At 59.6% G+C, this 27,585-nt stretch overlaps 1 protein-coding gene across 4 annotated transcripts; it reads left to right on the top strand.

The window, feature by feature from the left end:
• The first annotated feature begins 557 nt into the window (after positions 1–557).
• BCL9L (BCL9 like) lies at positions 558–27,048 on the top strand. 4 transcript variants are annotated; one of them, XM_010981367.3, is made up of 10 exons: positions 559–1,484; positions 7,752–7,807; positions 16,263–16,364; positions 17,621–18,006; positions 18,671–18,790; positions 21,512–21,722; positions 21,856–21,940; positions 22,039–24,325; positions 24,695–24,979; positions 25,410–27,048. In XM_010981367.3, the coding sequence occupies exons 3-10, from the start codon at positions 16,339–16,341 to the stop codon at positions 26,501–26,503; spliced, it is 4,494 nt and encodes a 1,497-aa protein (XP_010979669.2). In that variant the 5' UTR covers positions 559–1,484; positions 7,752–7,807; positions 16,263–16,338; the 3' UTR covers positions 26,504–27,048. The 4 variants fall into 4 exon arrangements, with proteins under 4 accessions (XP_031299401.1, XP_010979669.2, XP_031299402.1 ...); XM_031443541.2 differs by lacking the exon at positions 7,752–7,807 and having other exon boundaries at positions 558–1,484; XM_031443542.2 differs by lacking the exon at positions 16,263–16,364.
• The last annotated feature ends 537 nt before the right edge of the window (positions 27,049–27,585 follow it).

Here is a 27,585-nt window from a genome sequence, read left to right as displayed (position 1 = left end):
GTGAAATGCTTTTTAATTTTTTTAAAATTATTTTTGTTTATTTATATGGAGGTACTGGGGCATGAACCCAGGACCTGGTGCATGCTAAGCATGCACTCTACCACTGAGCTACACCCTCCCCCGAAATGCTTTTTTAAAGTGCTCTGCAGTCTGTTTTTCATTGGATTGACTCTCTTACAGGGTCTTGGTGTGAGTGTGTGAGCGTGTGTGTGTAGTAGCATTTGAGGTTAGGAGAGAGTTCTCTTGAGAAGGCAAAGGTTTCACTTCCACATTTTCTTAGCATCCACTTTGTACTGCTGAGGACTGAGATGAAAAAAAATTTAGTCTATGTCCTCAAGGACCTCATGGTCTGCTAGGAAATAGAATGGTGTGTGTGTGTGTGTGTGTGTGTGTGTGTGTGTGTGTGTGTGTGTGTGTGTGTGTGTGTGTGTGTGTGTGTGTTGGGGGCTGGGGGAGTTTAGGCAACTCCCACTCCTTCCAATCAGTATAGATAGGAGGGTAGGTTTGTCAGACCTCTCCCTAGCATGAGATGCTGTTGGCACGTCTCCTCTCCAGTCCTCGGGAATGGGGAGGCGAGAGAGATAGAAGCCCCCTCCCCGCCCCCGGGCCAACCTGCCTCCCGCTAGCCGGCCGGGCGCCTTACCGAGTCAGACCACTGGGAGGCTGGGGGAGCCGGGTTGGGCGAGGAGGCGAGCGAGATGGGGGAGCTCTTATTTTGACAGGGGCCTCTCCGGGCTCTGGTATGAAGGCAGAAGGAGGCAGCCAGAGAGCCCCGATGCTTATTCAGGCTGGGGAGCGGAGCCGAGTGGAGGGGCGAGCGAGGCTCCGGCAGCGCAGAGGAGCCCGGGGAGGCGGCGGCGAGCGGCGGAGCCAGTGGCCGGACATGCCCCGGACTCGGGGCCGCTGCACCACCGCCGCTGCCCGGAGCCAGCCGGCCGGACGCCCGCAAGCCTGGGTCCCCCGGCGCCGCGCCGCCCGGGGGCTGCGATTCGGACCCTCGGCAACCCACCAACAATAAGCGCCCAGACAGCCCCCTCCCCGCCCCGCGCCCGCCGTCCCCGCGGGCCTCGGGGAAAGTGAAAGGAGGAGGCGAAGGAAGGAAGGAAGGAAGGAAGGAAGGAAGGAAGGAAGGAAGGAAGGAAGGAAGGGAGGAGGAGCAGGAGCCGGAGCCGTGAGGTTCGGGGCCGAGACCCCAGCCCCGAGCCCCGGGCCGGGTGGGTGTGCGCTCTCTCCCGCGGCTGCCCGGCGCCCACGACCATGCTCCGCGGTTGGGAGGCAGGAACCCAGGCGCCCAGCGACCCCCGGATACTCCCCGGGCCGGGCTGGTATTGAGATCAAGGCGTCCAGGATCAAAAGATCACCGCCTGCCCGCCCCTCTCCGCACCTCCAACTGGCGAGCAGGAGGACCCCAATCCACCCGCCGACCCTGACCTGGTCATGGCGTCCAGCTCCTGCCTGGCGTGAGGACCCCCGACCCGCGCGAGGTGAGGGGTGGGCTGGGGCCGAGGGTGAAAGTCATGCCAGGCTAGCAGAGGCGCGAGGAGGAAGATCCAATTCGAATTGGGGAGGGGGAACGCAGTATGATAGTCTCTTGCCGTCTGGAACGCACCCCTGGGCTGTTTAATGGGTGGGGAATGCCCCCAGGGCTAGTGGAGGCTACTCTTGGTCCCCCAGTCAGGTTGGCAGCCCCAGAGCACAGTGGGGAGGGCTTAGGGGCAGCCTGGGGACCCTGCCCCCCTAGCGCAGAGAACAAGGCCGGCCTTGGGCCAGCTGGAGCAGCAACCCTGCCCTGGGGGCTTCTGGGAGATGTAGTCCCCCTCCCAGATTTACCAGCCCCTTGGGTCTCAGCACCCCAGTACTCCTCTCCTAGCTGATAGGATTCTCCAGAAGGAGGTGCCTTGGGATTGGGGATTGCTGAGGGTCACCCTCTGCCCCCAGGCACTGCCAAGGAGCAGCAGGGGTTGTGACTGGAGGAGTCTCCCCTGCCAAGGATTCTTAGTGGTGTGGGCTTGGCTGGGGGGGGTGGGGCAGTCACACAGGTCCTTGGAGGTGTCCCTGCACTGCTAAGGGGAGGCAGCCTCTGCCTTGGTCTGGAAGAGCGAAGGGGAGGAATGGGGGAAAGACAAGGGAGGCTTAGGGCTTTCTTGCTTGGCTGGGGTATCCCAGGGCTGCTGGAATTTGGTTTTAGGGGAGACTGAGTTCTACTTTCCCCTTCTCCCTCTTGGGAGCTGAGAAGAAGAGTGTCCCTCACAGTCTGGGAGTCTGGAGGGTGTCTCTCTGGAGCAGTGAAGCCAGGATCAGCTTCTGTCTGTCTGTCCAGCTTCCTTCCTTCCGGGTTTTTCTGACACCCCCTCCTCCCTCCTTCTGTCTGCTGCTTGGGGTGTGTGTCTGTGTCTGTGTCTGGGGGGCCTCTGTTGCAGGGAGGAAAAGTGTTGCTCTGGGAGAGGTGAGCTGGGTGTGTGAGTGAGCCCTGGGAAAGGGGCTTGGAGGCCCACTTGATCTTTGCCCCTGGTTTCCTGTTTTATCTAGGAAAGCTGTCTTCACACTATCTGCTGTAACCCTACTGATGCCTCTGGGCAGCTCTCCGAATGAGACCTGCAGCCGGGGTGGGCTTCCACTCCTCTTGTTCTCTCCCCTCCTCAGCCTCTCCAAGGAGCGGCCACTTCTTGGCTGGGACTGCCTGGCTTGTCAGCTGCCCCCAGCACTGGCTTGGCTGCCTTCTCTGGGTCAGGACCATGATTTCATGGCCCCAGGGGAAGAGCATGTTCAGGCCCTGTCTTGCTGGTATCAGCTCTGAGGCGCCTGCTGATAGAAGCCTCAGGACAGGGTGAGAATGGGAGAGGAAGGGAAGGGGCAGGGGGAGTCTGGAGTCCGGATGAAGGTGCTGCCTCCCCCAGCTGATCAGGCTCCTTGGCCTTGGAGAACCAAGCCTGGAAGGCCAGTCTTCTGGAGGTTCTCTGCTTACCTGTGTTGCTCCTGATTGGGGTGGGGTGGGAGTTAATGTTGGAAAGTGTGCTCATGATGGGGAGAATACCTATAATCTTGGATTCAGGGTAACTCTTGCACTTGGGGTAGCAGGGGCCCATGCTGGAGATGGTTTCTGGAGGTCCATATGGAGGCTCAGAGTGAGTTTCTAATTACTGAGGTTGAGGGTCCAGGTGGGAAGAGATTACAGAGTCTTGGAGTAGGATTGGTGGTCCACAACTGATCACAACAGTAGTTAGGTGGGACCTAGTAAACTTGCTTATTGAGTCTGTGTTGGATTCCCATGACTCTGTTTAGATAGATCCTGCCTCCGTCCAATTTCTAGGTACCTGAGTTAGGCAGGAGCATGGGCTGGGGACTCAAGTTCCATCAACAGGCAGGGCAGTAGCCTTCTGGGCAGAGGCCTAGTGGGTGGCAATGTCGACTCAGCAAAGGTTGGAATGCCTGGCACCTGCTTTAGATTAAAGGAGATGCCTGCAACGGGGGCTGCCTGCCTGCAGGGGGAGGGGCTGGGATGGAGCTCCAAGGAGCCCAGGAGTGGGATGGAAGGGAAGGAACAGGGCTGCAGGCAGCAGCAGCTCTGGTGGGAGTGGAGGGAGCCAGCAGTCACCCAGCTCAGCAGCCCCTCCTCCAGGGAGTCCAAGACAGGAGCTGGGGGCACCCCATACTGCCTCTGGTGCCACAGGCTGAAGTTCTGTCCCAGCGCCCCAGGGGGGCAGTTGCAGGGAGCCAGGGTGTCTGAGTGTCCAGTCTGCCCAGGACTGGAAGAGGTCTGCAAGGAGGGAGGGGGCACTCTGGGGTTCTGGTTGGCCTGATGCCATGTTTTCTCTTCTTGGGGCTCCTTGGTTGCTGGTCATGAGGCACTCCAAGAGCCTGGGCACCCCAGAGGTGATGGGGAAACGGCATCCTTTCCTTGTGCCAGGAGTCCTGGGTACTGCTCGAGTGCTGACCTTGGGGGGAGGGGGCAGAGGGGATGGCACCGTGGGAAAGTGGGCAGCCGTGGGAGCCAAGCGGGTACAGGCTGGGTGCCGCAGGCAGGGAGCCTCTGCCAGGCCTGCTCTCCCTGGGGTGGGGCTGGCTGTTCCAGGGACTGGCTCAACCTGTTGAGCACCTAGCTGCTCTAGCTTGGCATCTGTGCCCCTGCCTGCCAGCTCCGCCAGCTGCCCACCCAGAGCCACACTGTGGGGGCTGCCCCCAGGGATCTAGAGGCTCTGACTGGCCAAAGGGCCAGGATGGGGCTGGTGGAGGCTCCGTTTCCTCAGGCCCCACCCTCTGACTACCTGAGCTGGAGCTGGAGCCAGTTCGAGGACCAGGTAGCCAGCGGCTAGGAGCTGAGGGGCTAGGTGAAGGAAGCCACAGCACTGAAGGCTGCCTGTCCCTTGGATGGGCCGCCCTGAAGGCAGCCTGGAGTTATAGCCTGGAATTTCCTCTGCTGGGTGCCAGGTCCAGGCCTCCAGAGCCCCACCCCCAGCCTGGCCTGACCTCCCCTCCCTGGGAGAGAGCTGCCGACTTTCCCTGGAGGTGGGGGGAGGGGCAGTAAGGACACTCTGCTGCCCTGGGAGGAGAGGGGTGACCTCCTGGGTGTGGGGGTATGCTGTATTGCCTGAGCCTCCTTGCGGGCACCACTACCCTCATGGAGAGGTGGGAAGCCCTGGGTTCCCAGGGAGATGTCCCACACTCTGCCCTGACTGCGGGCTGCTGGGGGGGGGGTGCTCCTAGGTCCCGTGGAAGGTCCCTGACCCCTGCAAGCCCTCGCTGTCCTCCCACACTCTCTGACTCCTGAGCTCTAGGCCCGCCTTGGGGCTCTGCTAGCTGGTGGGGAAGAGGAGCCAGCCTGCCACTCCAGGGGAGAAAGTGGCCACCTTCGCTGCTGCCCGTGGGTAGGGGAAAGGGCCCAGGCAGTTTCCCCCTTCCTCTTGGTCCTGAGGGGAAGGGCGGCCTCCCTCCTCTCCCTACTTCTCCAGTCAGTGGCTAACTCAGAGGCTTCTCTTCTGCCTCCTTTCCACCCCAGGCCCTCCCTGCTTGGCCCTGGGCCACCTGCCCCTCCTAACCTTGGTGTCTGGCCTAGTCCCCCTTCCCCAGGGACTGCCTTCTGTCCAAGCCCCTCCTCCAATGGGCTTGTGGCCCCATGCTGGCCTGTCTTCCCCTTCCCCCTCACTCTCCACCCCCAGCCTCAACTGGGAATGGCCCTGAATCCAGCATTTCCAGCATTTCGAAACTAGGATTGTTTTGAAATCCCTGCGTACTTCTCCACCCCCCTCTGACTCCCCTCCTCCCCACTAGCCCAGAGTTTAGTCCTCTAATCTGACTTCATGCTGTACATTGCCCGGGTGTGTGTGTGAGTTTGCGTGCTAGCACATGGCCATGTGCACACTGCTCCATGTGTGTGTGGGGGTCTGTCTTCTGTCTGTGGGCAGTTCTGTTTGACTGGCGGATGTCTTTTGTGTTTCCTGGTTCTCCTGGGCCTTCTCTATCAGGATAGGAGCCTCTATGGGTCTTAAGGAGCCATTTTGGGGGAGTTTGGGTTATTTTAAAGAGGTATCCTGGATGTTTGTCTTTGGGAATGTGTCTGTTTCTCTCAGGTGCATGTGTCTGGGAGCATTTGAGGAGTGTGTGTGCTCAGGGTTGTGTCCCTTTGCTGCATGTGTGTCTGCACACACTTTTGCACTCCCTTTCTGTTCCTACCTCTCTCCTCCTCCCTCAGAACCGCTTCTGGGGTGTGTAGGCGAAGGTCTCCTCGGAGCTCCCTGGGACATGGAGTCCTCCATCCTCTGATAGGGAGGTTTTCTGGAGTGGGGCCAAGACTTCTGATAGGTCTGTGGTCCTTGGAGAGAAAGTGGTACAGTGGGGAACACTGGGGATAAACTGCCCCCAGGGCTGGGCTCTCTTCCTCTGCCCCTCAGGGACACCTAGCACCTGGAAGGGTCCCAACACTACCAGTCCACCCTTTTCTTGTCCTGGGGGCTGTCACAGGGAGGCCCAGTGCTCTAAAGAAAGGGCTGGGGAAGGGGACTTCACCCTCTACCCTTGGGATCATTTGCTTCAGTGGAGGCAAGAAACAACCAGCCACATTAGACCTGGGAGCTTGGTGGCTAATTTAAAGTTCAGGAAAGTTGACTTCTCTAGCTAGGGGCAGACAGCGAGACAAGACAAGACACTCAAATTCGCAGCCTGAGCGAATTTGAGCAGACAGAGGGGCCTGGAATTCAGGGGTGGGGGTGTGATGTGCTGCCCCAGAAATATGAAGTGTTTGGCTTGGGGCCATCTGCCACCGTAGCCTTGATCCTGGGAAGTCCTTCTTGCTTCTTGATGTCTAATATTATTCCTTCCTTCTGCAGTGAGACAGCCTTCTACAGGAGGATAGGTTGCTGGTGCGGAGGGGGTCGTGAGGGAGTTGTTTTTTTTTTTTTTTCCAAAGCAGGAGTGGTATTAGTAGACTTATATTTGCATGGGATGCGGGCACTGGAACCCCTGATACCTCGCTATGACTCAATTTCTCATCCTGGGATCTCAGGCTATAATTGAATACTTTCCTCTAGAAGCATTTGTAGCAAATCAGCGAAGAAGAAGAGGGCTGGGGCAGGGGCTGCTTGTCAGAGCCAAGGGCCTATGGAGACAGCAGCAGGAGGTGGGCAGGTGTCGCTTTACCCACTCCCCACCCCCAGTGGCCTCTGGTCCCAGGATGCAGTGGGAGGAAGGGAGGGGTAGAGGCACAGGTTGGTACAGTGCTCAGTGACCCAGCAGGGGGAGGACCTTGGCAAGGAATTTTCAGTTTGTTTCTCAATCTCTGTCTCTGAGACACGCACACACACGTCACTGCAGACACCTTCAGGAGATGAGCCCAGAAAAGTCACCCAGGTGGCGGTAGGGCAGGGCAGTACCAGATGGGGCCATGTGGTACCATGTGCTGGCAGGTGCCCTGTGCTTGCCACCTAGAACTGAAAATTGAGCTTGGCTGGAGGTCCCCTCCTCAACTCCCCCATCCGGGGCCTGGGAGCAGCACAGGCTAGAGAGGGTTAAGTCTGGTTGGCAGGGACATCCCCCCCCCCCACTAGCGCAGTGAGAGAGAGAGGGAGGGGTGGTTAGCAGCTTGCTCTAGTTGGCGTCTCTCCCAGAATTCTTCGGAAAAGAACTCCCCTTTGACCCCCAGTACAAACTGAGCCCAGCCACCAGCCTCCCTCCCGCCTGCCTGTGGGAGCTTCACCCAGCCCCCTCTTACTAAACTGCTAAGCCTGATTCTCTCACCCCAGGCCCTCCCAGCCAGGCCTGGTCCCCAGACTCCAGGGGACAAGGGGTGTCACCAAGGAGACCACACAGGGACATAGGACCCACCCCATTCTTCTTCCTGACATAGGGTAACCCCAGGGTGGCTGGTGCTGGAAGCTGGGGTCCTCAGGCCTCCCTGTCCATCCCTCCACCCAGGTCCTCAGGCGGGGGCCGTGGGAGTCATCTGCCCCCCTCTCTCCCTGTGGGGCCGAGCTCTGAGGGAGCTCTAAGGCATCTCCAGTGCCTTCTTTCCTGCTTCCAGGGGAGGGAGGGGGAGCAGTGTGGTGGGGCAGCTGGGTCAGGCCTGGCTTCCAGCCAATCCACAGAAGTCGTGGAGGGGGGTTGGTGTCCAAGTAGCTCAGGGACTTCCTGGAGCTGCAGGCCCTGTCTGTGTGTCCATGTTTAGTGGTGTGCGTGTTGGGGGTGGGGCTGGGGTTATGGGAGGAACAGGGGCACAGATTGCTGGCCTGGGGCTTCTAGCTGTGACCCTCTCTCCACAGGGAGCCCCATCCCAGATCACACCCTCCAGCCTGAGCCCGACCCGCATTATCCTGAGGTGAGAGGTTTGTGTGCTTGTGTGTCCTCACAGCCGCCTCGCTCAGCTCTGTCTGCCTCTGCAGAAGCCTCCTGCTTGGCTTTTTGTCTTGGGCGCCCTCCTCCTGGCTCTCTGCCCCCACTTCTCCTTTCATTCTCCTCCCCCAAGAGGAGGGGGCGCTGACAGCCTACAACCTGGAACCCAGTAGGGGAAGGGGGCGGGGCCAGGGCAGGAAGGGTTAAAGCGCCTGGTAAAGCTCCAGTGAAAGCCCCAGCCGGGCTGGGAGCTGGGGAGCCCCAGTCCAGTCACCCCTGGAGGGCAAGGTACGGTTTCCTTCCTGGTCATCCCCACTGCTTGCTCCCCCTCGCCCGCTGGCTTTGGCCTCAGCTGGCTGAGTCAAAGCCAGGGTGGCTACCAGCCACGGTAATGTGGTTTCTGCCCTCGCCCCTAGACACACACACACATATACACGCACACATACGCATGCTTTCTCCCTACTGCCACCCCCATCCCTCCTTCCCTCCCTCCCCTCCTTCCTTACTTAGCAACAACTCCCTGAATTCACAACAAACACGCCTCTAGGCTCCTGGTCTGACTAGGGAAAGCTGGAGAAAGTGGAGGACTGGGAGGAGGCACTTCTCCTAGACTGTCCTCAGGAGGGAGGAGCTTCCAATCCCTCCACCCTCCCTGCTGGAGGCCACTAACCCTCCGGGATGGGGAGGAAGTGGTCCTACTTCCAACTCAGGCAATGAAAAAAGTGGGGACAGTGACAGGTGTGGCTGAGCAGGTAGGGGGCAGGGACTCCACACTCACTGGGGAGTCCCACTTGACCTTTGACCCCCACCTGCAGAGTGGAAGGGGCCACAGACTCCGCTCAGGCCTCTGGGCCTCTCTCAGCAGGGGCCTGTACTGTTGTCATGGTAACTTGCCTTGCTCCCTCTCCAGACTCTTAGGGACCAGGTGGGTGAAGATGTAACGGATGGGGGGTGGGTGGGGCTGGGGCTGCCCAATAACTTTGCTCTCAGAGCACCAGCGGGCCTTGTACCTGTGTCAAGGGGGTGGGGAGTGATGGCCTCTATTTGATCTCTTCACTGGGCAGGAACTGTGGCCTCTAGCTAGGACCTAGTGCTCATCGGGCTTGGAGGGAACACGTGGGATGAGGGAGTGAGGCATCCATTCTTTCGTCACAGAGGGCTGATACCAGGGTGAACTTGTATTATGAAATGGTTAAGAGCCCAGTTGCTGGAGTGTCTGGGTTCAGATTCTGATTCTACTGCTACTGGACTGTGTGCCTTAGGCATGTTGCTTAACTTCCCTGTGCCTCAGTTTTCTTATCTGTAAAGTGGGGATAATAAGAGTACATTCTTGTACAGTTGTTCTGAGGGTTAAATTAGATGATGCATGTGGAGCTTTCAGGACAGCGTTATGTTACAGAGCAAATGCTCAATAAATATTAGAGATTCTCCCATTATTATTAGTCATAGCTCTTCACAGGAACTCATGCCACTCCCAGGGGCTTTAGCAGGGGAAGAGTTGAAGTGGGTGGAGGAGTGTGGGAGGTGAGGAAGAGATATCCTTTCCAGACTTATCTTCTTGCTGCCTCATTTTCCCCACTGTTGGGCCTGGCTGACATCTTGATTGAAAGTTTGTCAAACCTGGAGAGGGGTCTAAGGACTGAGGGCCTGTCTCCCTCCCCATCTCCCAGCACTTCTCAGGGCTGAGCCCTCCCTCCCTGAGACTATTAGCTCAGATCAGCTTCAGCACCCCTCCCACTATTCCATCCCCTGCTGCTCTGTTCCTGCACCAGTATGAACAATCACTAAGACACTCTGTCCTTAAATGGCATAAATGGCCGCCTCCTTTCTTTCATGGCCAAGGGGTCAGGGACCTTCCTTGGGGAGAAAAGTGGCAATGTGGAGCTGTGACATGGATAACAGCTGTTAAGTCTGCCTTGGGGCCTGGGGTTCCCTGGATTCCGTGGACCCTGCCTGGGCATTTTCCCTGAGTGTGGCAGGGCAGGGCCCAGGCCTGTGATATGTATAGAAGCCCAGATGGGCACGCCTGGCACCTGCTGCACACAGATGGGCAGGAAGGAGACATCCTGAAGTCCAGAGGAGGGGTGGGGTCATATCAGCATCCACTGCATCCAGAGGACATCCCCAGAATCCTCTCCTCTGCTGCATGGGTGAGTGTGAGCAGGGCTGGGAAAAGCTTTGTTTCCACCCTGTGTGCCCTGGGGCAGGCCAGGGGAGAATGTTGAGTAACTTCAGGTGAGCAAGGCTCCTAAAGACCCTGGGCTGGGAGTGAGATGATGGAGGGGCCAAGGCTTGGGAAATTCTGGGTGGGGAGCCCAGGAGTGGGCAGCAGGGGTGGGATGCCCAGGGGAGGGAAGCTCTGCAGACAAGTGGTTTGGATCTTCTGGGAGTGAGTATCCAAATCTTAGGAGAAAGTTGATTTAGATGTGGCCAAAGTGCCTGGGAGACCAGAGCTCCTGGGTCTGAGACCTGGGACTGGCTAACAGGTACCTTCTCTGGCCTGGTACCAAGAAGGGTGGGCTGGGGCCCCTGGCTCTACTCATCATCTCTTTCTGGGACCAGAGAGGACACCTCCCTTCCATGGGCCTGGGAGTGAGGGCTCAGTGTTGGCCTGGGCCATGTCTCACTGCTGGGCTAGCCATGCTGCCCGTGCCCAGCCCCTGGGGCCTGTTCCTTGGGCAGGCTGGGGCTATTTTTGGGACTGGGCTGGGGCTCTGGGGCTGGTTTCAGATGTTCCAATGTGAGCAGGAGAAAATGGGAACAGATGGCTGGAGGGTTCCAATCAGTGGGTCCTGCTGGGAGCAGGTTATTTTTAGGGCCTTGTTAACCCTTTGGGGGCTGTGGAGCCACCCTGAGAGGGACAGCCCTCTCTGGTCGAGAAGAGGACAGGTCTTCTCCCTGACCTCTGCTTCCAAAACAGCACGTCCCTGTTGCTCTTCTTTCTCAGACCCTCCACTCTTGAAAGAAGTTCATGACAGAAAGTAGACTCCAGCTTTCTCCCAGCCCAGACCCTGCAGGAAGACTGCCAAGGGCTGGGGCGGGGAGAGGTGGCTGGTGGAGGGGATTCAGGCCACTGTTGAAAGGAAGATCCCCTTTGCTTGTCTCTTGGGGTTTTGAGACAGCCCGGAGGCTAAGAGGGTGGATAACTGCTCTCTGGGTTCATGCTCTGCGTTTGAGTGTATGTCATAACCCCAGTGATGCCCAGGGGAGTGCGAGCCGAGGGAGCTGGCCTCTGTGAAGACAGAGGAAGAGCCAAGTCTTTGTACTCGGTATCACTGAGATGATGCCTAGGGTCCCTGTTCCCTTGGATACACAAGGACAGTGCCTATCTTTACCAAATGCCCAAGTATTTGGGTGCCATGCAGGTGGTAAGGAAGGTGACACCACAGCCAGAGGTGGTTTGTTGAGGGCTGAGCATGTCATAGCTGGAGGACAGTTTCACTATCAGGATCTCACTCTATAAATATATCTTCATTTTGTGGATGAGGAAACTGAGGCTCAGCGTGCTGAAGGGATGGACCAGGTCGCGTTGCTCAGAAGGGGTGGGATGTGATTGGTACCCTGTCTGCCTGACTGCAAACCCAGTTCTCATTCCCCTGCATCACTCACACTGCCTTGCCAGGGTCCCAGAGGGCGAGGCTGCCGGGACTGGGCCTCCTCAGGGAGCAGGTTTATGGAATGAGTGTGGGAACGGAGGACCGGGGGCAGGGGACCCTGCCTGTCACTGCTCTCCCAATCCCCTAAGCCCTTCTTGCCTGAGGGTGCCAGGACTGACACCAGAAACCCCATTTGGCCTTCCTGTCTTCCCTGCAGGAGGATCACAGGCACACATCCTGTCTCGTCAGCCCCTACCCCCACCCTGTCCTGGCCCACATGCCCCTGCTTCCTGTAGGGTCATGGCAGTCTGGATGTCAACGTGGGCAGAGCTTGAGGGCCCTCCAGGTGCTGCTGGTGCCAAGAGTTTGGGCCAGGCCAGCGAGGTGAGGGGGCTGGGAAGGATGTCTCTGACGCTGGCAGTACCTGGGGGAGAGAGTGGCTCAGCGGGCAGGCGGGGCGTTGGGTGAGGTCCCGCCCCGTGGTGTGCAGCCCGTGCCAGCAGTCTGCCCGCACTCCACTCCCGCCACAATGGCCCCATTGTTCCTGGCCGCCAGGCAGTTTGGAGGAGGTTCCTAGGCCACCCCTAATCCCCCCCCAAAAAAGGGCCAGATTAACCCCTTGGAGGACAGAAGCCAGGTGAGGGCCCACAGGGAGCTACCCTGCCCATTCCTGCCTCTGGGAATCCGGGCTTGGGCCATCATCGCCTCCCACCACGTGTACCCAGCAACAGTGGGGCATCTCCGAGAGACTGGGGTCTCCTGCCCAGTAGGGAGTCACCCCTAGACCCTCTCCCACCCCCATGGTGGTGCAGGTGCCAGGGGGCAGGAAGTGCCAGTAGGGTGGCAGGCGGAGACCAGATATATTTGGGCCGGTGGGGCTAATTCCAGCCACCACCGCCTGCCCTACTGGCTCCTGAGCTCCTTTCCTTCCTGTGAAACCAGAGCTGGGTTGGGCCTAGCTCAGGATTTCGGTGGATTTAAAGAGGCAGCACCATCCCTGCCAGCCTGGCTTCCTCTCCCCCTCCCCAGGTAGGGTCTGGGGCAGAGAGAGGGCTGGAGAGCTTCTTGCACCTCCCTTGCCCCGGGCTAACCCCTGGCCTTTGCCCCTGCTGGGGCATCAGGCTTTTGGCACTCCTTTCTCCCAGAGCTTTGGGCGGGTGGGGTGGGCGGGGGTGGGCTGTGGTTTCCTGTGTTGGCTGTTTGTGCCTGGCCCAGAGTGCCCGCCGCCTGCCTGGGCTTCCTGCCCTGTCTTGTTTCCTTGTGCCCCCCCACCTCCTCCCCCTCCCCATGTGGGAGGGAGCAGCCAGGGATTGGGCAGTAGCCTTTGGGGGCACCCCACTGCCAGGGCACAACTGCTTCCTGGGGCCTGGCCACATGGGCACTGGCTGCAAGAGCCAAGTGAAGGGACCTCTGGTTTGTCCAGACAATGCCACTTATGCCTGTGGTGTCCAGAAGAGCACAATCCTCCCCTCTACCCTGGAAGCACCCTAAGACCCCAGACTGGAAGGTCTGGGGCCAGGAGTTTCCATGTCCCAGCGGGGTTGGGGTTACCTGACATTACCCTGGGGCTGCAGGTGGGGTGGACTGGAAACTCCCAGACAAAAATGGTTAATTTGCATGGTCTCCTTTGGCAGGAGGTGGGGGGAAGTGGAGAGAGCTGCTAGGGACCTGGGTGAGGGGAAGGCCCCCCAAGCCTGGAAGTCCCCATACAGAGGGTCCCAGAGCGATACCTTGGTTCTTGAGCAGATTTCCTGCTACGCTCTGAATCCTTGACCTCCCCACCCGGCTGAGTCACCACCTCAGGAAGAGGAAGTGACCTGGGTGGTAGAGGAGAGCTTCTAGGGACCAAGGAGTCCTGACACCCAGGAGAAAGGGGCCTTAGGACCTTGTTATCTTGGGGGCTGCCTCTCCCTGAGTCAGTGGCCAAGGATCCCACCCCTGATACTTCCAGCAGGTTCCTGTCCTTTCAACCACCACAGAGGCTCCTAGCATTTCCTCTGGAGGTGTCTGCCCACTGCATGTAGAAGCACGGTCCATCCAACTCTGTTCTTAAGGCCTCTTTGGGGCGGGTTTTGAGCTAGGCAAGAGACTGGCAAACCCAGCAGAGGTTCTCAAGGTGGGGGCAGCTGGAAATAGGCAGGTTGCCACTGGTGTGTGTGTTGTACCTGTGGCAGTTCTGTGTTGAGCAGGGAGCTGGCATGTCCCACCTGGAGGCCCTGGGCATCTATTGAAGCTTTCCTGATCTTCCTCCCCCAGCTGAGGTCAGGTCCACCGTAACCTTTAGGTCACTGCCCCACCCCTCCCCCAAGTTGCACCAGGAGAGCAGAAGATCTCAGGCAGGCTTTGTCTCAGCAGGCCCCTGGGCTCCGTTCTCGTGGGTCTGCTCCTGGCCTTTCACTCAGGTGACTGGCACCTGCTCCCTGTTTGTGAGCACATGTCACCACTCCCCACCCTACCCCCACAGTAGTGTGTTCCCAAAGCTCCATCCCTTTCCCTTCCCCCATCTCAAGGGCTTCTGGCCTGGTGCTGGGAAGCCCCCTTCAGTCTGTTTGCTTAAAAACTGCACCCACCAGAAATCAGCCTCCCTGCCTCCCATCCCCAGGGCCTTCCAAGTCTCTTCTGGGTGGAGGAGGAGGGGGTCTCTGGGAGCTGGGGCAGACTCCTCAGGGGCAAAGTTGGGGGAAGTGTGAGATGGGAAAGTCCTGACTCACCTGTGCTTGACTCAGCTCGTCCAGCAGGAGGAGGGGTGGGGGGTGGGAGCGAGGGGGTGGAGTCCTAGAGGGGATGGGGACTCCAAGATTCTTCTGGGGAGGGGCCTTGGCCTGAGTAGGGAGTTAGGAAAGGACAAATTTTCTAACAGCCCTTCCCAAATTATGAGAGGTAAACCGTAAAGCTGTAAACAGGAAACAGGAGAAAAGGAACGTGGGTGGCCCTTGACCTGCCCCTCCTCAGAGGGCTGGGTCCAGTAGCTGGCAGCGGGGAAGCCCACCTGCCTGGTGCGGACTCAGGTGAGCAGTCCTGACTCCAAGGGGATGACACTGCAGTGTAGGGGAAACACCAGGGGGATGGGGTCTTGGTGCTGCCACGTAATTGTCACGTGACCCAGGGGCATGTCACTTCCTTCTCTCAGATCTCAGTTTCCTCATTGTCAAATGGGGACAGTAACACTGCCGCTGCAGGTGGGAGGTAGTTTTGAGGGTCAGTAAGGTGGTGAAGGTGGAAGCCTGAGACCCATGTCTGCCATAGGCATGCCCCTAATTCAGGTGCTGCCTCTAGCTCTCCCCGCCTCAGGTCTGCTCCTGGTGAGGCAGGCAATGGGGGCTGGCAGCAGGCTGCTTCCCAGCCAGGCCCTGGACTTTGGAACCTTCCTCTGAGGAGCCTCCCTTCCCGGAGACAGAGCTGGAGCAAGGAAGGCCAATGTACCCTGGGGTTAAGTTAGGGTTAGGCTCCCACAGGGTCACTGGTGGGTCCACCTCCCTGCCCCACTCACGCCCAGATCCCAGCCCAGCCTCCAGTAGGGAATGTGCACCGGAGTCTGGCTGGGCCTGTCACCCGGACAGAGCTCCAGGCCCAGGACTCCTCCCCTCCCCCACCCCCTATGGGTCAAGGGGGCGGGGAGGCAGGACGGGGGGCGGTTGGGCGAGTCTTGTGTGTTTGTGTAAGTCTGTTTTGGTGTACCTACGGCCCTGTGTGTGTTTCTCTGTGACTACCGGGCTCAACTTTCTATGGCTCCCTTGCGGCCAGGCCTCAGTCTTTTCATCTGTTCAATGAGTCGGCGCGCTCACTCTCTGCCCTCTGGCCGCCTCTGGAAACGTGCCCCAGGCTGTTTTCGTGCTCCTGCTTCGGCCAGCGCCTCCCTCGCCCTTCTGCACACGTCCGCGAGCCAGCGTGTGCGCGCCTCTAGTTTCCTGGGCTCCGTGCGTGTCTTTGTCTCCCCGTCCACGTGTGAGCTGCGAGTATGTGTGAGTCAGAGTTCGGGTGCTGTTGGGTCCCAGAGCCCCTGCCTGGCGGCGCCCAGCGCTGGGCCGAACCTCGGCCCCGCCGCAGCGTGCGCCCGGCCCCTCGCCGCACTTGGCCTTGGGTCCGTCCGTGCGGCGCGTGCGGGGCCGGGAGAGGCACGCTGCAGCCCTGCCCGTCTCCCGCTCGCTGGCTCGTTGGCTCTCTCGCTCGCTCGCTCTGCCTCTCCGCTCAGGCTCTGCCGAAGGGGGCGGGGTGGGGTGCAGGGGCGGGGGGAGGGGAGGCTCCTGCATTCTTGCGGTCGGGGAGGAATCTGAGCCAGCGTTACTGGTCTCCAGAAGAGCCCAGCTGCAGCCCCGGGGCCCCGCCAGGCCTCCCGCTGCCCGCCCGGGCCTGCTGGGATGGGCACGGGCTAGGCCTCGAGCTGGGGGCGGGGCATCGCCCCCACCCCCGACCCCCTCCCCGCCGGGGCGCCCGGGGGCAGGGCGCAGCACCGGGGCCGGGGCGCCAGGGGTCCCCCGCCCCCCGCTGGTGAGGGGTGTGTCTGGGAGCTGGAGTCCCCCCGGGGGCCTGACAGGCCTCACGGCCGCCCCACGCGGGCACCTTTGCAGCCCATCCTTTTAGTGAATTCTGCCCCTGTGGCCTTGGGGCGGTGGTGGGGGGGTGGCTTGCTAGAGACTGCAAGCTCCCTGAGGGTAAGGTGCGGGAGGGATGGGGATAGGACCGGCCGCTAGGATCGAGACCCCGACTAGTAGTCGAAATTTGCCATTCCTACCCTACCCTCTCCAGTTCCCTAATCCCAGGGCTGTTGAGTCCTCCCGTCTCCCCTCCCCTCCTCACACCCCCTCCCCAAGTCACAAGTTTTCTCTTTGGGGCTTGTTGCTGCAGTCCCTGCTCCAGTACCGAGTACCTGGCTGGGCCCTGGGCACGCACAGGGGCCGTAGCCCCACTGTGTGTGGGAGCCATGAGGATCCTGGCTAACAAGACAAGGTGTGTGGGTGTCGTGGAGGGCGGGATGTGTGTGTGGAGTGAGGGGAAGGGAAGGGCCCAGTGGTGACGGGGCCGAACTGTGCAGGCTTGGAGAGCGACCCCCATCCCTGGGCACCTGGCTTCCAGGCCGCTGGTGTGCTAAAGGAGGGGTCAGGATGGGAAGGCCTGCCCTGAGGCAGGAGCCCACAGCTCTAGGGCCTGGGCCCTGGGGACAGAGAGGAATGGCAACTAGCTAAGCCTGCTGTTCTAGTCCCTTCCAGCCCTTTCCTTTAAAAATGGTTTGAGCAGACCCCCACCCACCCCACTGTAGGGTCCGATGGCGCCCTCTGGCCTCAGTCGAGCTGGGGGTGGGAGCTGGAGGGAGGGGTGGTGCCTGCTTCCCTCCCCTTCCCCAGGAGAAGCCGGCAGACCGGGCCAGGCGGCAGCAGCAGGACAAGCAGAGCTGAAATAAATCTGAGCTGGTGTGGAATGAGGGGGGATAAATATCCTCTCCCGTGATGTGATCTTTCCAGCGGCTATTAATAGGTCTCCGGGGAGGGGGAGGCGGTGGGGGGAACGGGCTGGAGCTTAAAGGGCCCGCAGCCTGGGCTGCAGGAATCCTTGGCTTCAGTGTGCTCCACACACCAGCCCCCTCCCCCTTTTCTCCTTCTCCTGCCTGCCCGCCAGGCCTGCCGGCGGACCCTCTTCAGGCATTCCCCTCCTGCTCTGGGGAGCTGTCTGGACCAGTGGGTACCACTCTCTGGTGTACTTCTCCCCACTTCCCCAAGGAAATGGGGCTGGGGCATGAGCAGTGACACTCAGGTCCTGTGCCCCTTCCTTGCTGATATTGGGACACATGGAAGTTGAGGTTTGGGACCTTGAAAGGAGTCTGAAGACAGGCAAGCCCTTGAAGAGAGGATGCTTAAGTGTTGGTCAGGTGCTAGTGGAGGGGGGTTGCCGTGGAGGCTTGCAGTCTGATGGATGCTTGGGCTGGGCAAGCGGGTATATTCTGCCAACGCAAAGCCCTTGTTTTCATTTGAATTGTGGGGTCTGGAGGGTAGAGGCAGTTGCCCCATCTTCACTCCCCAAGGTGGTGAAGGGCATCAGCCCTTGTCTGAGGAGCCATGGTGGGAGGTAGGGAATAGCTGGTGGTCTTAAGATGCCACTCATCCCCTTCCTCCCATACCATTAGGTGAGGCAGGATGGGGCAGTTAAAATCCAGGCATGCTACACCCCTACCAAGATTAACTTTTCATGTCTCTTCCACCTTCTCCCAGGTTACCCCACCCCAGGAGGAGAGAAGCTCCAGGGAGCCCGCCGCTATCTCCCCGCGGCCACTGCCCCCCTGCCCCAGCCAAGCCAATGCACCCAGAAAATAAGTTGACCAATCATGGCAAGACAGGGAATGGCGGGGCCCAATCCCAGCACCAGAATGTGAACCAAGGACCCACCTGCAACCTGGGCTCGAAGGGCGTGGGGGCGGGGAACCATGGGGCCAAGGCCAACCAGATCTCACCTAGCAACTCAAGTCTGAAGAACCCCCAGACAGGGGTCCCCCCTTTCAGCTCGCTCAAGGGCAAAGTGAAGAGGGAGCGGAGTGTGTCTGTGGACTCTGGAGAGCAGCGAGAGGCTGGGACCCCGTCCCTGGAATCAGAGGCCAAAGGTACCCCATTTCCTGATCCTCTGACCCCAGCATCTTCCACAGTGAGGCCATCTTTCTGAGAGACCATCTTTCTGCTCTCCGTCTAATCCTCATCCCCCACTCCTCTCCAGCATTTATGCAGGGGCACCTTTCTCTTACCCCGTCATACCCACCAGTCTGGTTATTCTCAGGATTGGGTGGCCATATCTCATCCTTAGGTGCTACCCACGGAGGGGCCACACAGAGTGATGGGGCTTCCTGTCAGTCTCATTCCTCTCTTGCTTTCCCATGGTGGGGGGAGGTGCTCTGGGGCGAGATGCAGACCCATACACCTCCCAGGAACCTCCTGGTATCCTGGCTGGTGGGAGCCGTGGAACAAGCACTGGGGCCTGGAAGAGTAGCAGCAGCTTCCCCCTCCCCCCCAGCCCTAATTAGAACCAGTTGTGGTTGGGGATTATGCTGTGCTTGGTGCTTGGTGGGGGAGGGGAGACAGGCAGCAGGGCTGTAGAGAGAAATCAGAAACAAATGGTGTTGTGATGGGGGCCAAGTGCTGGCAAAGTGCCCACTGTGGCCTGGGCAGTGCCCTCTGGGGTGGGACATCTGGGAGAATGGGCCTGGGAAGGACCCTGGATGTGGGTGGACAAGGCCTCTGGGTACTCACTCTGACCCCTGCCTGCCCGGGCAGAGGTGGCACCCCGGAGTAAGCGGCGCTGTGTACTGGAGCGGAAGCAGCCATACAGTGGGGACGAATGGTGCTCAGGACCGGACAGCGACGAGGACGACAAGCCCATTGGGGCCACCCACAGTGAGTGCCCGTTGTTGCTAGGATGCTGTGGCCCATGGTGCCCCTGGGGGATACTGCCCTGAGGCAGGCTCCCTCTCTTCACCTAGGGCTTTAGAGGAGCCTGGGAAGAAGGAGCAAAGGGTCAGGAGCCCAGGCTAACTCCTCTTCCATCTCACTTCTCTGACTCAGTAACCCCCTGCACTGTGACAGCTCAGCCCCTGCCTTCTGGGTGCTCAGTGGCCCCCTCTCCCTAGGGACCAGGGTGGGGTAGGGTGAACCTCAGGTGGCCTCTCCTGGGTACACCATCTACACCGCCTCCTATGAATTCCTGGCCTATGCTGCCACCTACTGGTCAATACAGGGAGGGCAGTGAGGGTCCAGCATCACTGGGAGCTGGACAGTTGGCTCTGCTGCACAGTCCTGCTAAGCCTGGGTGTGAGCAGACATTGGCTGTGTCTCTGGCGCCCTTCCCTAACCTCTGATTGACTCCTGGTGAGTACCCAGACTGCATCGGCGGGATGAGGAGTGGGCATAGGTGGATGCCCCCTCCTTTCATTCTTGTATTAATCAGCATGTATTTGGGCCTTGCACAAATGACGGGGGAGAACCAGACATACTCTTGCCCTTGGGAAACCCATGCACATTTATCTAATGCTTTCCCTCCAAGTTTACATCTGTGTGTGGGGAGAAACAATTTAATATATAAGAAACTAGTGAGAGAATGTTAAATTGTGAACTTCTCGAAGGCTAGACAGTAGAAAGGAGGAACAAAAAACATATGCTGGGTACTTTGCTACTCTGTTTTATTGAATCCTTACAACAGCCCTGTAAGGTGGGTGTTATGATGATGCAGAGGAGGAAACAGACTCAGCCGATGTTTGTGGAAGGAGCAGACGGTACCCATGGAGGTGATGTGTGGGATCAAATACTGAAGCCTCTGCAGCTGACTGGGACTTTAAAGGTCATCTGGTCCCAGCCATCAGCACCCCCACCAGCCCAGGGGACTGACTGGTGGTCTACAAGCCCCTGGCCCAACCCTTCAGTCACAGATGAGGGCAGTCACTGCTTCCCAGAACAGACCCTCTCCAATTCACTTTTAAAACATTAGACCATTGTAGAAACATGAAGACATGGGGAAATACAAAGAAGAAATTGCTAACATCCTGTAACTAATACCAAGGCGATCACTGTTACCATCTTAGTTATACTGCCATTAGATTCTCAAAGAGTTCTTAATGGTGGGGCAGGATAATGTAGAGGTTAATTGCAATCAGATCCCCTGGGTTTATGGCCTGGTCTTCCACTTACTATTTGCATAAATTTGGGAAAGAGCCTCAGTTTCCTCATCTATAAAAATAACATTTCCCCCTTGGGGTTGGTGTGAGGAATCAATGAGTTGATTCATATAACACACTTAAAACAGTGTTAGCTTTTATTATTGTTAATATTGTACTAGAAAGTTCCTTAATGAAGTAAAGCCTGCCTCTCTCCCCATAACTTGTATGCAGGAGTCCTAGGTCTATGTACTGAATACACACCTTCCTCTTTCTTGGGGTAGCCCTCACACATTGAGGTCAGCTCTCAAGTACCACCCCCCCAACTTTTGGTTCAGTTATTCTATGTGAAATTGGAGAGACAGGGCTGTTAAGAGGTAAGAGTGTCAGAGAAGTTGTATCCAGGCCTGACTCTGGGCTTGTGGGGACATGGCTGCTGTCTGGCTCAAGGGAGATAACTTTGGGCAGTTCGCGTCATATGAACTGAGGGTGCCATCACTTACGGTCTGCAGGCCAGCACTTGACTCCTGGCAAAGGGTCCACTCATTCACCTAGACCCATTAATGACCAGTCGTAGGTCTTTTCTAGGCTAGGACTTAAAAGTCAAGTTTGTGACCCTGGAATAAAACTTCCCTTGATGCTGAGGGCGGCCAGTCTACCCCAGGAGTGAACCCAGTGTGTCAGGCTTTTGTAACTGTTTCCCAAACAATTTTTCAGTTTGTGACATCATTCTGAACTTGCCGTAAAAATAGATTTCTTCAACCTGCCCACCCTTCCCTGCAGGGCAGAAGTTAGCATTTCCATTTCACAGATGAAGGAACTGAGGCTTTGAGGGAGGAAGTGTCTTGTTCATAAGATTGCAAAGCAGTTAGTAGTAGGTTTAGAAAGAACCCATTCATTGTTTGAATCACCGGTCTTTCAAGCTCTTTGCCTTCTCCCCTCACCTGGCCAGTGTGCTCACACACGCACAGACCATGGCGAGGGGTCAGAGAAGGGCTGAGCACGGGGCTCTGCAGCCCCTTTCTGATGCAGACCCTGGCTCTGCACTGCCTGGCTGTGCCAACTTGGATGAGTAACATCATCCTTCCAGGACTGTTTCCTCCTCTGTCAAGTGGAGTGTACGACGCCTTCCTCCTAGGGATGTGATGATTAGATGGGAATCACATCCATAAGCATCTGTCAGAATGCCAGGCACATGGGAGCCTGTACATAACGGTCACATTTTCCCTCTCCCTCCTCTTTATATGGTCCATGCAGTTTCCATCCTTGTCAAAGACTGGTCTAAGGCAAGTAAGTGTGGAAACCAGACTAGTGAAAGTTCCAGATTGTGACCCCAAGTGACCCTGTGGGCATGAGCTGTAGAGCAGTGAGCCCCACTGCTTCTGGGCATCTCTGGGATGGGGTGGTGGAGGGTCCCCACCAGGTCTCCTCTAAATCTGGGCCTGTTTTATTCTCTTCTCTCTGGCAGATTGTAATGTAGCAGACCCAGCCATGGCGGCCCCACAGCTGGGTCCTGGCCAAGCCGCCCAACTGCCCCTCAATGAGAGCAGCGCACCTGGGCCCCCGCATGGGCCCCCACCAGGCCTTCGGCCCGACGCCCCTGGGGGCGGAGGTGGGGGTGTCCCTGGAAAGCCTCCGTCGCAGTTTGTGTATGTCTTCACCACCCACCTGGCCAACACGTAAGTGCCTCGGTCTGGGGTCCTGAATGAGTGCCTGCAGGGGGCCAGGGTTGGCTGGGATTGGGCTGGGTGAAGCTGGGGGCTCCCTCCTGCCCGCCTCTCTGAGCTGTTTGTGCCCGACCCTCCTGTGCAGGGCTGCAGAGGCAGTGCTGCAGGGCCGGGCGGACTCCATCCTCGCCTACCACCAGCAGAACGTGCCCCGGGCCAAGCTGGACCAGGTAAGTGCGGTGCCTGGCCCAGGCGAGATGCCCTGTGAACAGCAGATTGCTGGTGCATCCCCTTACCTGTCTCATGCTCTGCCTTTGCTCTCTTGCAGGCCCCCAAAGTGCCCCCCACCCCAGAACCGCTACCCCTGAGCACGCCATCAGCAGGCACCCCGCAGTCCCAGCCTCCTCCACTGCCGCCGCCGCCACCCCCAGCCCCGGGCAGCGCCCCCCCTGCCCTGCCTTCTGAGGGGCCGCCCGAAGACACCGGTCAGGACCTGACACCCAACTCGGTGGGAGCTGCCAGCACGGGCGGTGGGACTGGGGGTACCCACCCTAACACCCCTACAGCTTCCACCGCCAGCAACCCACTGCCTCCTGGAGGAGACCCCAGCAGTGCCCCGGGCCCTGCCCTGCTGGGGGAGGCCCCCACCGGAAACGGGCAGCGGAGCCTGGTGGGCTCTGAGGGCCTGTCCAAGGAGCAGCTGGAGCATCGGGAGCGGTCCCTCCAGACGCTTCGAGACATTGAGCGGCTGCTGCTCCGCAGTGGGGAGACGGAGCCCTTCCTCAAGGGGCCTCCGGGAGGAGCAGGCGAGGGGGGACCACCAGCACAAGCCCCTCCTGCCCCCCAACAGCCACCCACGGCCCCGCCCAGCGGGCTGAAGAAGTACGAGGAGCCCTTGCAATCCATGATTTCGCAGACACAGAGCCTCGGGGGCCCACCGCTGGAGCACGAAGTGCCTGGGCACCCCCCGGGTGGGGACATGGGGCAGCAGATGAACATGATGATGCCGAGGCTGGGCCAGGACAGCCTGACGCCTGAGCAGGTGGCCTGGCGCAAGCTGCAGGAAGAGTACTACGAGGAGAAGCGGCGGAAGGAGGAGCAGATTGGGCTGCATGGGGGCCGCCCACTGCAGGACATGATGGGCATGGGGGGCATGATGGTGCGGGGCCCACCGCCGCCCTACCACAGCAAGCCCGGGGATCAGTGGCCCCCCGGGATGGGCGCTCAGCTGCGGGGGCCCATGGATGTCCAAGATCCCATGCAGCTCCGGGGCGGACCTCCCTTCCCTGGCCCCCGTTTCCCAGGCAACCAGATGCAACGGATGCCTGGGTTTGGGGGCATGCAGGGTATGCCCATGGAGGTGCCCATGAGTGCCATGCCGAGGCCTGTGAGGCCAGGTATGGGCTGGACCGAAGACTTGCCCCCAATGGGGGGGCCTGGCAATTTTGCCCAGAACGCAGTGCCCTACCCAGGTGGGCAGGGTGAAGCTGAGCGATTTATGACCCCTCGGGTTCGCGAGGAGCTGCTGCGGCACCAGCTGCTGGAGAAGCGGTCGATGGGCATGCAGCGCCCCCTGGGCATGGCCGGCAGCAGCATGGGGCAGGGCATGGAGATGGAGCGGATGATGCAGGCACACCGGCAGATGGATCCGGCCATGTTCCCCGGGCAGATGGCCAGCGGCGAGGGCCTGGCAGGCACTCCCATGGGCATGGAGTTTGGTGGAGGTCGGGGCCTCCTGAGTCCCCCCATGGGGCAGTCTGGGCTGAGGGAGGTGGACCCACCCATGGGGCCGGGCAACCTCAACATGAACATGAATGTGAACATGAACATGAACATGAACCTGAATGTGCAGATGACCCCACAGCAGCAGATGCTGATGTCACAGAAGATGCGGGGCCCTGGGGACATGATGGGGCCGCAGGGCCTCAGTCCTGAGGAGGTGGCCCGGGTGCGGGCCCAGAACAGCAGTGGCATGATGGGCGGCCCGCAGAAGATGCTGATGCCCTCGCAGTTTCCCAACCAGGGCCAGCAGGGATTCTCTGGGGGCCAGGGACCCTATCAAGCCATCCCCCAGGACATGGGCAATACTCAAGACATGTTCAGCCCTGACCAGAGCTCAATGCCCATGGGCAATGTGGGTACCACCCGGCTCAGCCACATGCCCCTGCCCCCTGCGTCCAATCCTCCTGGGTCTGTGCATTCAGCCCCAAACCGGGGTCTGGGCAGACGGCCTTCAGACCTCACCATCAGTATTAATCAGATGGGCTCGCCGGGCATGGGGCACCTGAAGTCACCCACCCTTAGCCAGGTACACTCACCCCTGGTCACCTCGCCCTCAGCCAACCTCAAGTCACCCCAGACTCCCTCACAGATGGTGCCCTTGCCTTCGGCCAACCCGCCGGGACCTCTCAAGTCGCCCCAGGTCCTCAGCTCCTCCCTCAGTGTCCGTTCGCCCACCGGCTCGCCCAGCAGGCTCAAGTCTCCCTCCATGGCGGTGCCTTCTCCAGGCTGGGTCGCATCGCCCAAGACAGCCATGCCCAGCCCTGGTGTCCCCCAGAACAAGCAGCCGCCTCTCAACATGAACTCTTCCACCACCCTGAGCAACATGGAACAGGGTGAGTCAACTGAGCCGGGCAAGCGAGCCCTGGACTCTGGCCCTGGGAGCCTCCCAGGTGGGTGCGTTCAGGCTGGGCCAGGGGAGTGAGTTCAGGCATCCGTGCTGGACGCAGCAGTGGATGTCTCTGCTTGAGGGGCAGTCGTACTTGGCATCTCCCCACTGCCTGGGGCCCTGAGGCTACAGGAATTAGTTGAAGACGGGTGGGCTGTAGTGACCCTGGGGGGCCTTTGTTGAGTGGGACATCTGTGCCTGGAGGAGTCAGGTAGATTTCAGAACCGACCTTTTCCTAAACCCCCAAGGTGAGCAGCCAAGTTCATCTTCCCCTTCCCAGTCACCCCCTGCTCTTTCTGTCTCCCTGCTTCTGTAGGTGCTCTCCCGCCTAGCGGCCCCCGGAGCAGCTCCTCAGCGCCTCCCGCCAACCCTCCCAGCGGCCTCATGAATCCCAGCCTGCCATTCACTTCCTCCCCAGACCCCACGCCTTCCCAGAACCCCCTGTCACTGATGATGTCCCAGATGTCCAAGTACGCCATGCCCAGCTCCACCCCGCTCTACCACAATGCCATCAAGACCATCGCCACCTCAGACGACGAGCTGCTGCCCGACCGGCCCCTGCTACCCCCGCCACCACCACCACCGCAGGGCTCTGGGCCAGGTGCGAGGACAGGAAGGGGGCCACAGAGAGAAGAGCTGATGCGGGCACTGGGAGTGGGAAGAGTGGCCATGGCCAGCAGTCATCCCTGTGGTCATGCTGGCTTCTCTGTGCTTCCAAAGGGCTCTGGGTGTAGGGATATGATGTCCCGGTACACAGTTCCCAGTCACTGTCTCAGTGAGACCGAGCCCGGAGATTGGAGTGGGCTTTCCAACATCTAACGACGTGTCCATGGCCAACTGGGCTAGAGCCTGGGTCTCTTGGCTTCTAACCTAAACACCTCGAGTCCCCTCCCTCGCAACTAGGGTGGGCCAGTGGTGAAAGCTCTCACCCCTGGCGCCAGCCTGGCTGGGGAGTGGGGAAAGACTGAGTTCAGCACCCTCCCCCAGCTGGGTGCACATTCTTCCTGACCCCCATTTCTCTTTCCCCACAGGGATCAGCAATAACCAGCCCAACCAGATGCACCTGAACTCAGCTGCTGCCCAGAGCCCTATGGGCATGAACCTACCAGGCCAGCAGCCCCTGTCCCATGAGCCCCCGCCTACCATGTTGCCCTCCCCCACCCCTCTGGGCTCCAACATTCCACTGCACCCCAATGCACAGGGGACAGGAGGGCCCCCTCAAAACTCGATGATGATGGCTCCAGGGGGCCCAGAATCCCTGAATGCCCCCTGTGGCCCTGTGCCCAGCTCCTCCCAGATGATGCCCTTCCCTCCTCGGCTGCAGCAGCCCCACGGTGCCATGGCCCCTAGTGGGGGCGGGGGCGGGGGCCCTGGCCTGCAGCAGCACTACCCTTCAGGCATGCCCCTGCCCCCAGAGGACCTGCCCAGCCAGCCGCCAGGCCCCATGCCCCCCCAGCAGCACCTGATGGGCAAAAGCATGGCTGGGCGCATGGGCGACGCGTACCCTCCGGGCGTGCTCCCTGGGGTGGCATCAGTGCTGAACGACCCCGAGCTGAGCGAGGTGATCCGGCCCACCCCGACGGGGATCCCCGAGTTCGACTTATCGAGGATCATCCCCTCGGAGAAGCCGAGCAGCACCCTCCAGTACTTCCCCAAGAGCGAGAACCAGCCCCCCAAGGCCCAGCCCCCCAACCTGCATCTCATGAACCTGCAGAACATGATGGCGGAGCAGACTCCCTCACGGCCCCCCAACCTCCCGGGCCAGCAGGGCATCCAGCGGGGGCTCAACATGTCCATGTGCCACCCCGGACAAATGTCCTTGCTGGGCAGGACAGGTGTGCCCCCACAGCAGGGCATGGTGCCCCATGGCCTGCACCAGGGGGTCATGTCCCCTCCACAAGGCCTCATGACCCAGCAGAATTTCATGCTGATGAAGCAGCGGGGCGTGGGGGGTGAGGTCTACAGCCAGCCCCCACACATGCTGTCCCCCCAGGGCTCCCTCATGGGCCCCCCACCCCAGCAGAACCTCATGGTGTCCCACCCTCTGCGGCAGCGCAGTGTGTCTCTGGACAGCCAGATGGGCTACCTCCCGGCGCCGGGCGGCATGGCCAACCTGCCCTTCTAGCAGTCTCCGTTGGGGGGCTGGAGCTGGGGCGATGTTGCAAACATGATAACCTTAAAAAAAGTTATTTCCCCTCCAGTGTTGGGATGGCCTGGGTCAAGGGGTGGGGTGGAGGGGGTGGGAGGGGGCTTGTATGGGGAGTGGCATTTGTGGAAACCGGATGTGCTGGCAGCTTGGGAAGTGGCAGAGTTGGGTAGGGGATTTGGGGTGGGGGTTGGTTCCGTTTTGGCCACCAGGATTGCCCCTCCCCCACGACTCCGAAGCCCTACAGAGCCTCGATTTTTCCCTCTTTTCTCTGTGCCCACCCTCTTCAGCTTTGCTTTTGGAGTCCTGTATCCTTGGTGGGGAGCAGGAGAGGAGGGGTCCCCCTCTGTCCCTCTCCTTCCTTCCTGCCACTGTCTCCTCCTGACCATCACTTTCTTCCTCTTGGTTTCTCTGCTCCCCACCCCATCTCAGTCTTTCCTGCTGTATCCTGCCTCAGTTTCTCTCCCTGCTCATGTGGCTGACCCCTCTCCCACCCCGACCTGCAGGCGGCTGGCTAGGTGGGCGGGCGCCAGCCGTAGCTGTAAATAGAGCGCTGCGCTTTTGTGCCGGGTTGTGCGTGTGCTGTATTTCTGTGTTTTGATAGAAGTCACACAAAAAAGGATAAAAGAAACCCTCCCCCCTTCTTCAAATGACTGCCCCTTCCATTCCCCTGGACCCAGGGACATGCAGTCTGACACACCCACCCACTCTCTCAGTGTCTCTGGGTCCATAAAGGATACCATCCTGGTTCCCTCCCCCAGCGGTGAAATGGCATAACCGCCCCGCAGCTCAACTGAGGTCAGACCACCTAGGCTTCCGCCTGGTGAGCCCCAGCAGGGCTGAGACCCCCAGGGCGGCAGCCTGTCTGCTGCTGAGTGATTCTGGATTCAGGATTGCCCCACACAGGTGACACGGGGCCCTGGCTTCCCAGCTGTGGATGTCTAGTGTCCCCTGCTGCTACATCTTAGCCAGAACTTGAAGTCCTTGGCCCCCAGTCTGGGATGAAGGAAAGGAGGAAGAGGCGGAGGCTCTGTGGCCCCCTTGTGTGGAGCCATGGAGGA

Source organism: Camelus dromedarius, chromosome 34, assembly GCF_036321535.1.
Source record: "Camelus dromedarius isolate mCamDro1 chromosome 34, mCamDro1.pat, whole genome shotgun sequence".
NCBI classification, from domain to species: Eukaryota; Metazoa; Chordata; class Mammalia; order Artiodactyla; family Camelidae; genus Camelus; species Camelus dromedarius.
The sequence above is the reverse complement of the archived record's forward strand: the minus strand, read 5'-3'. Positions and strand labels throughout refer to the sequence as shown.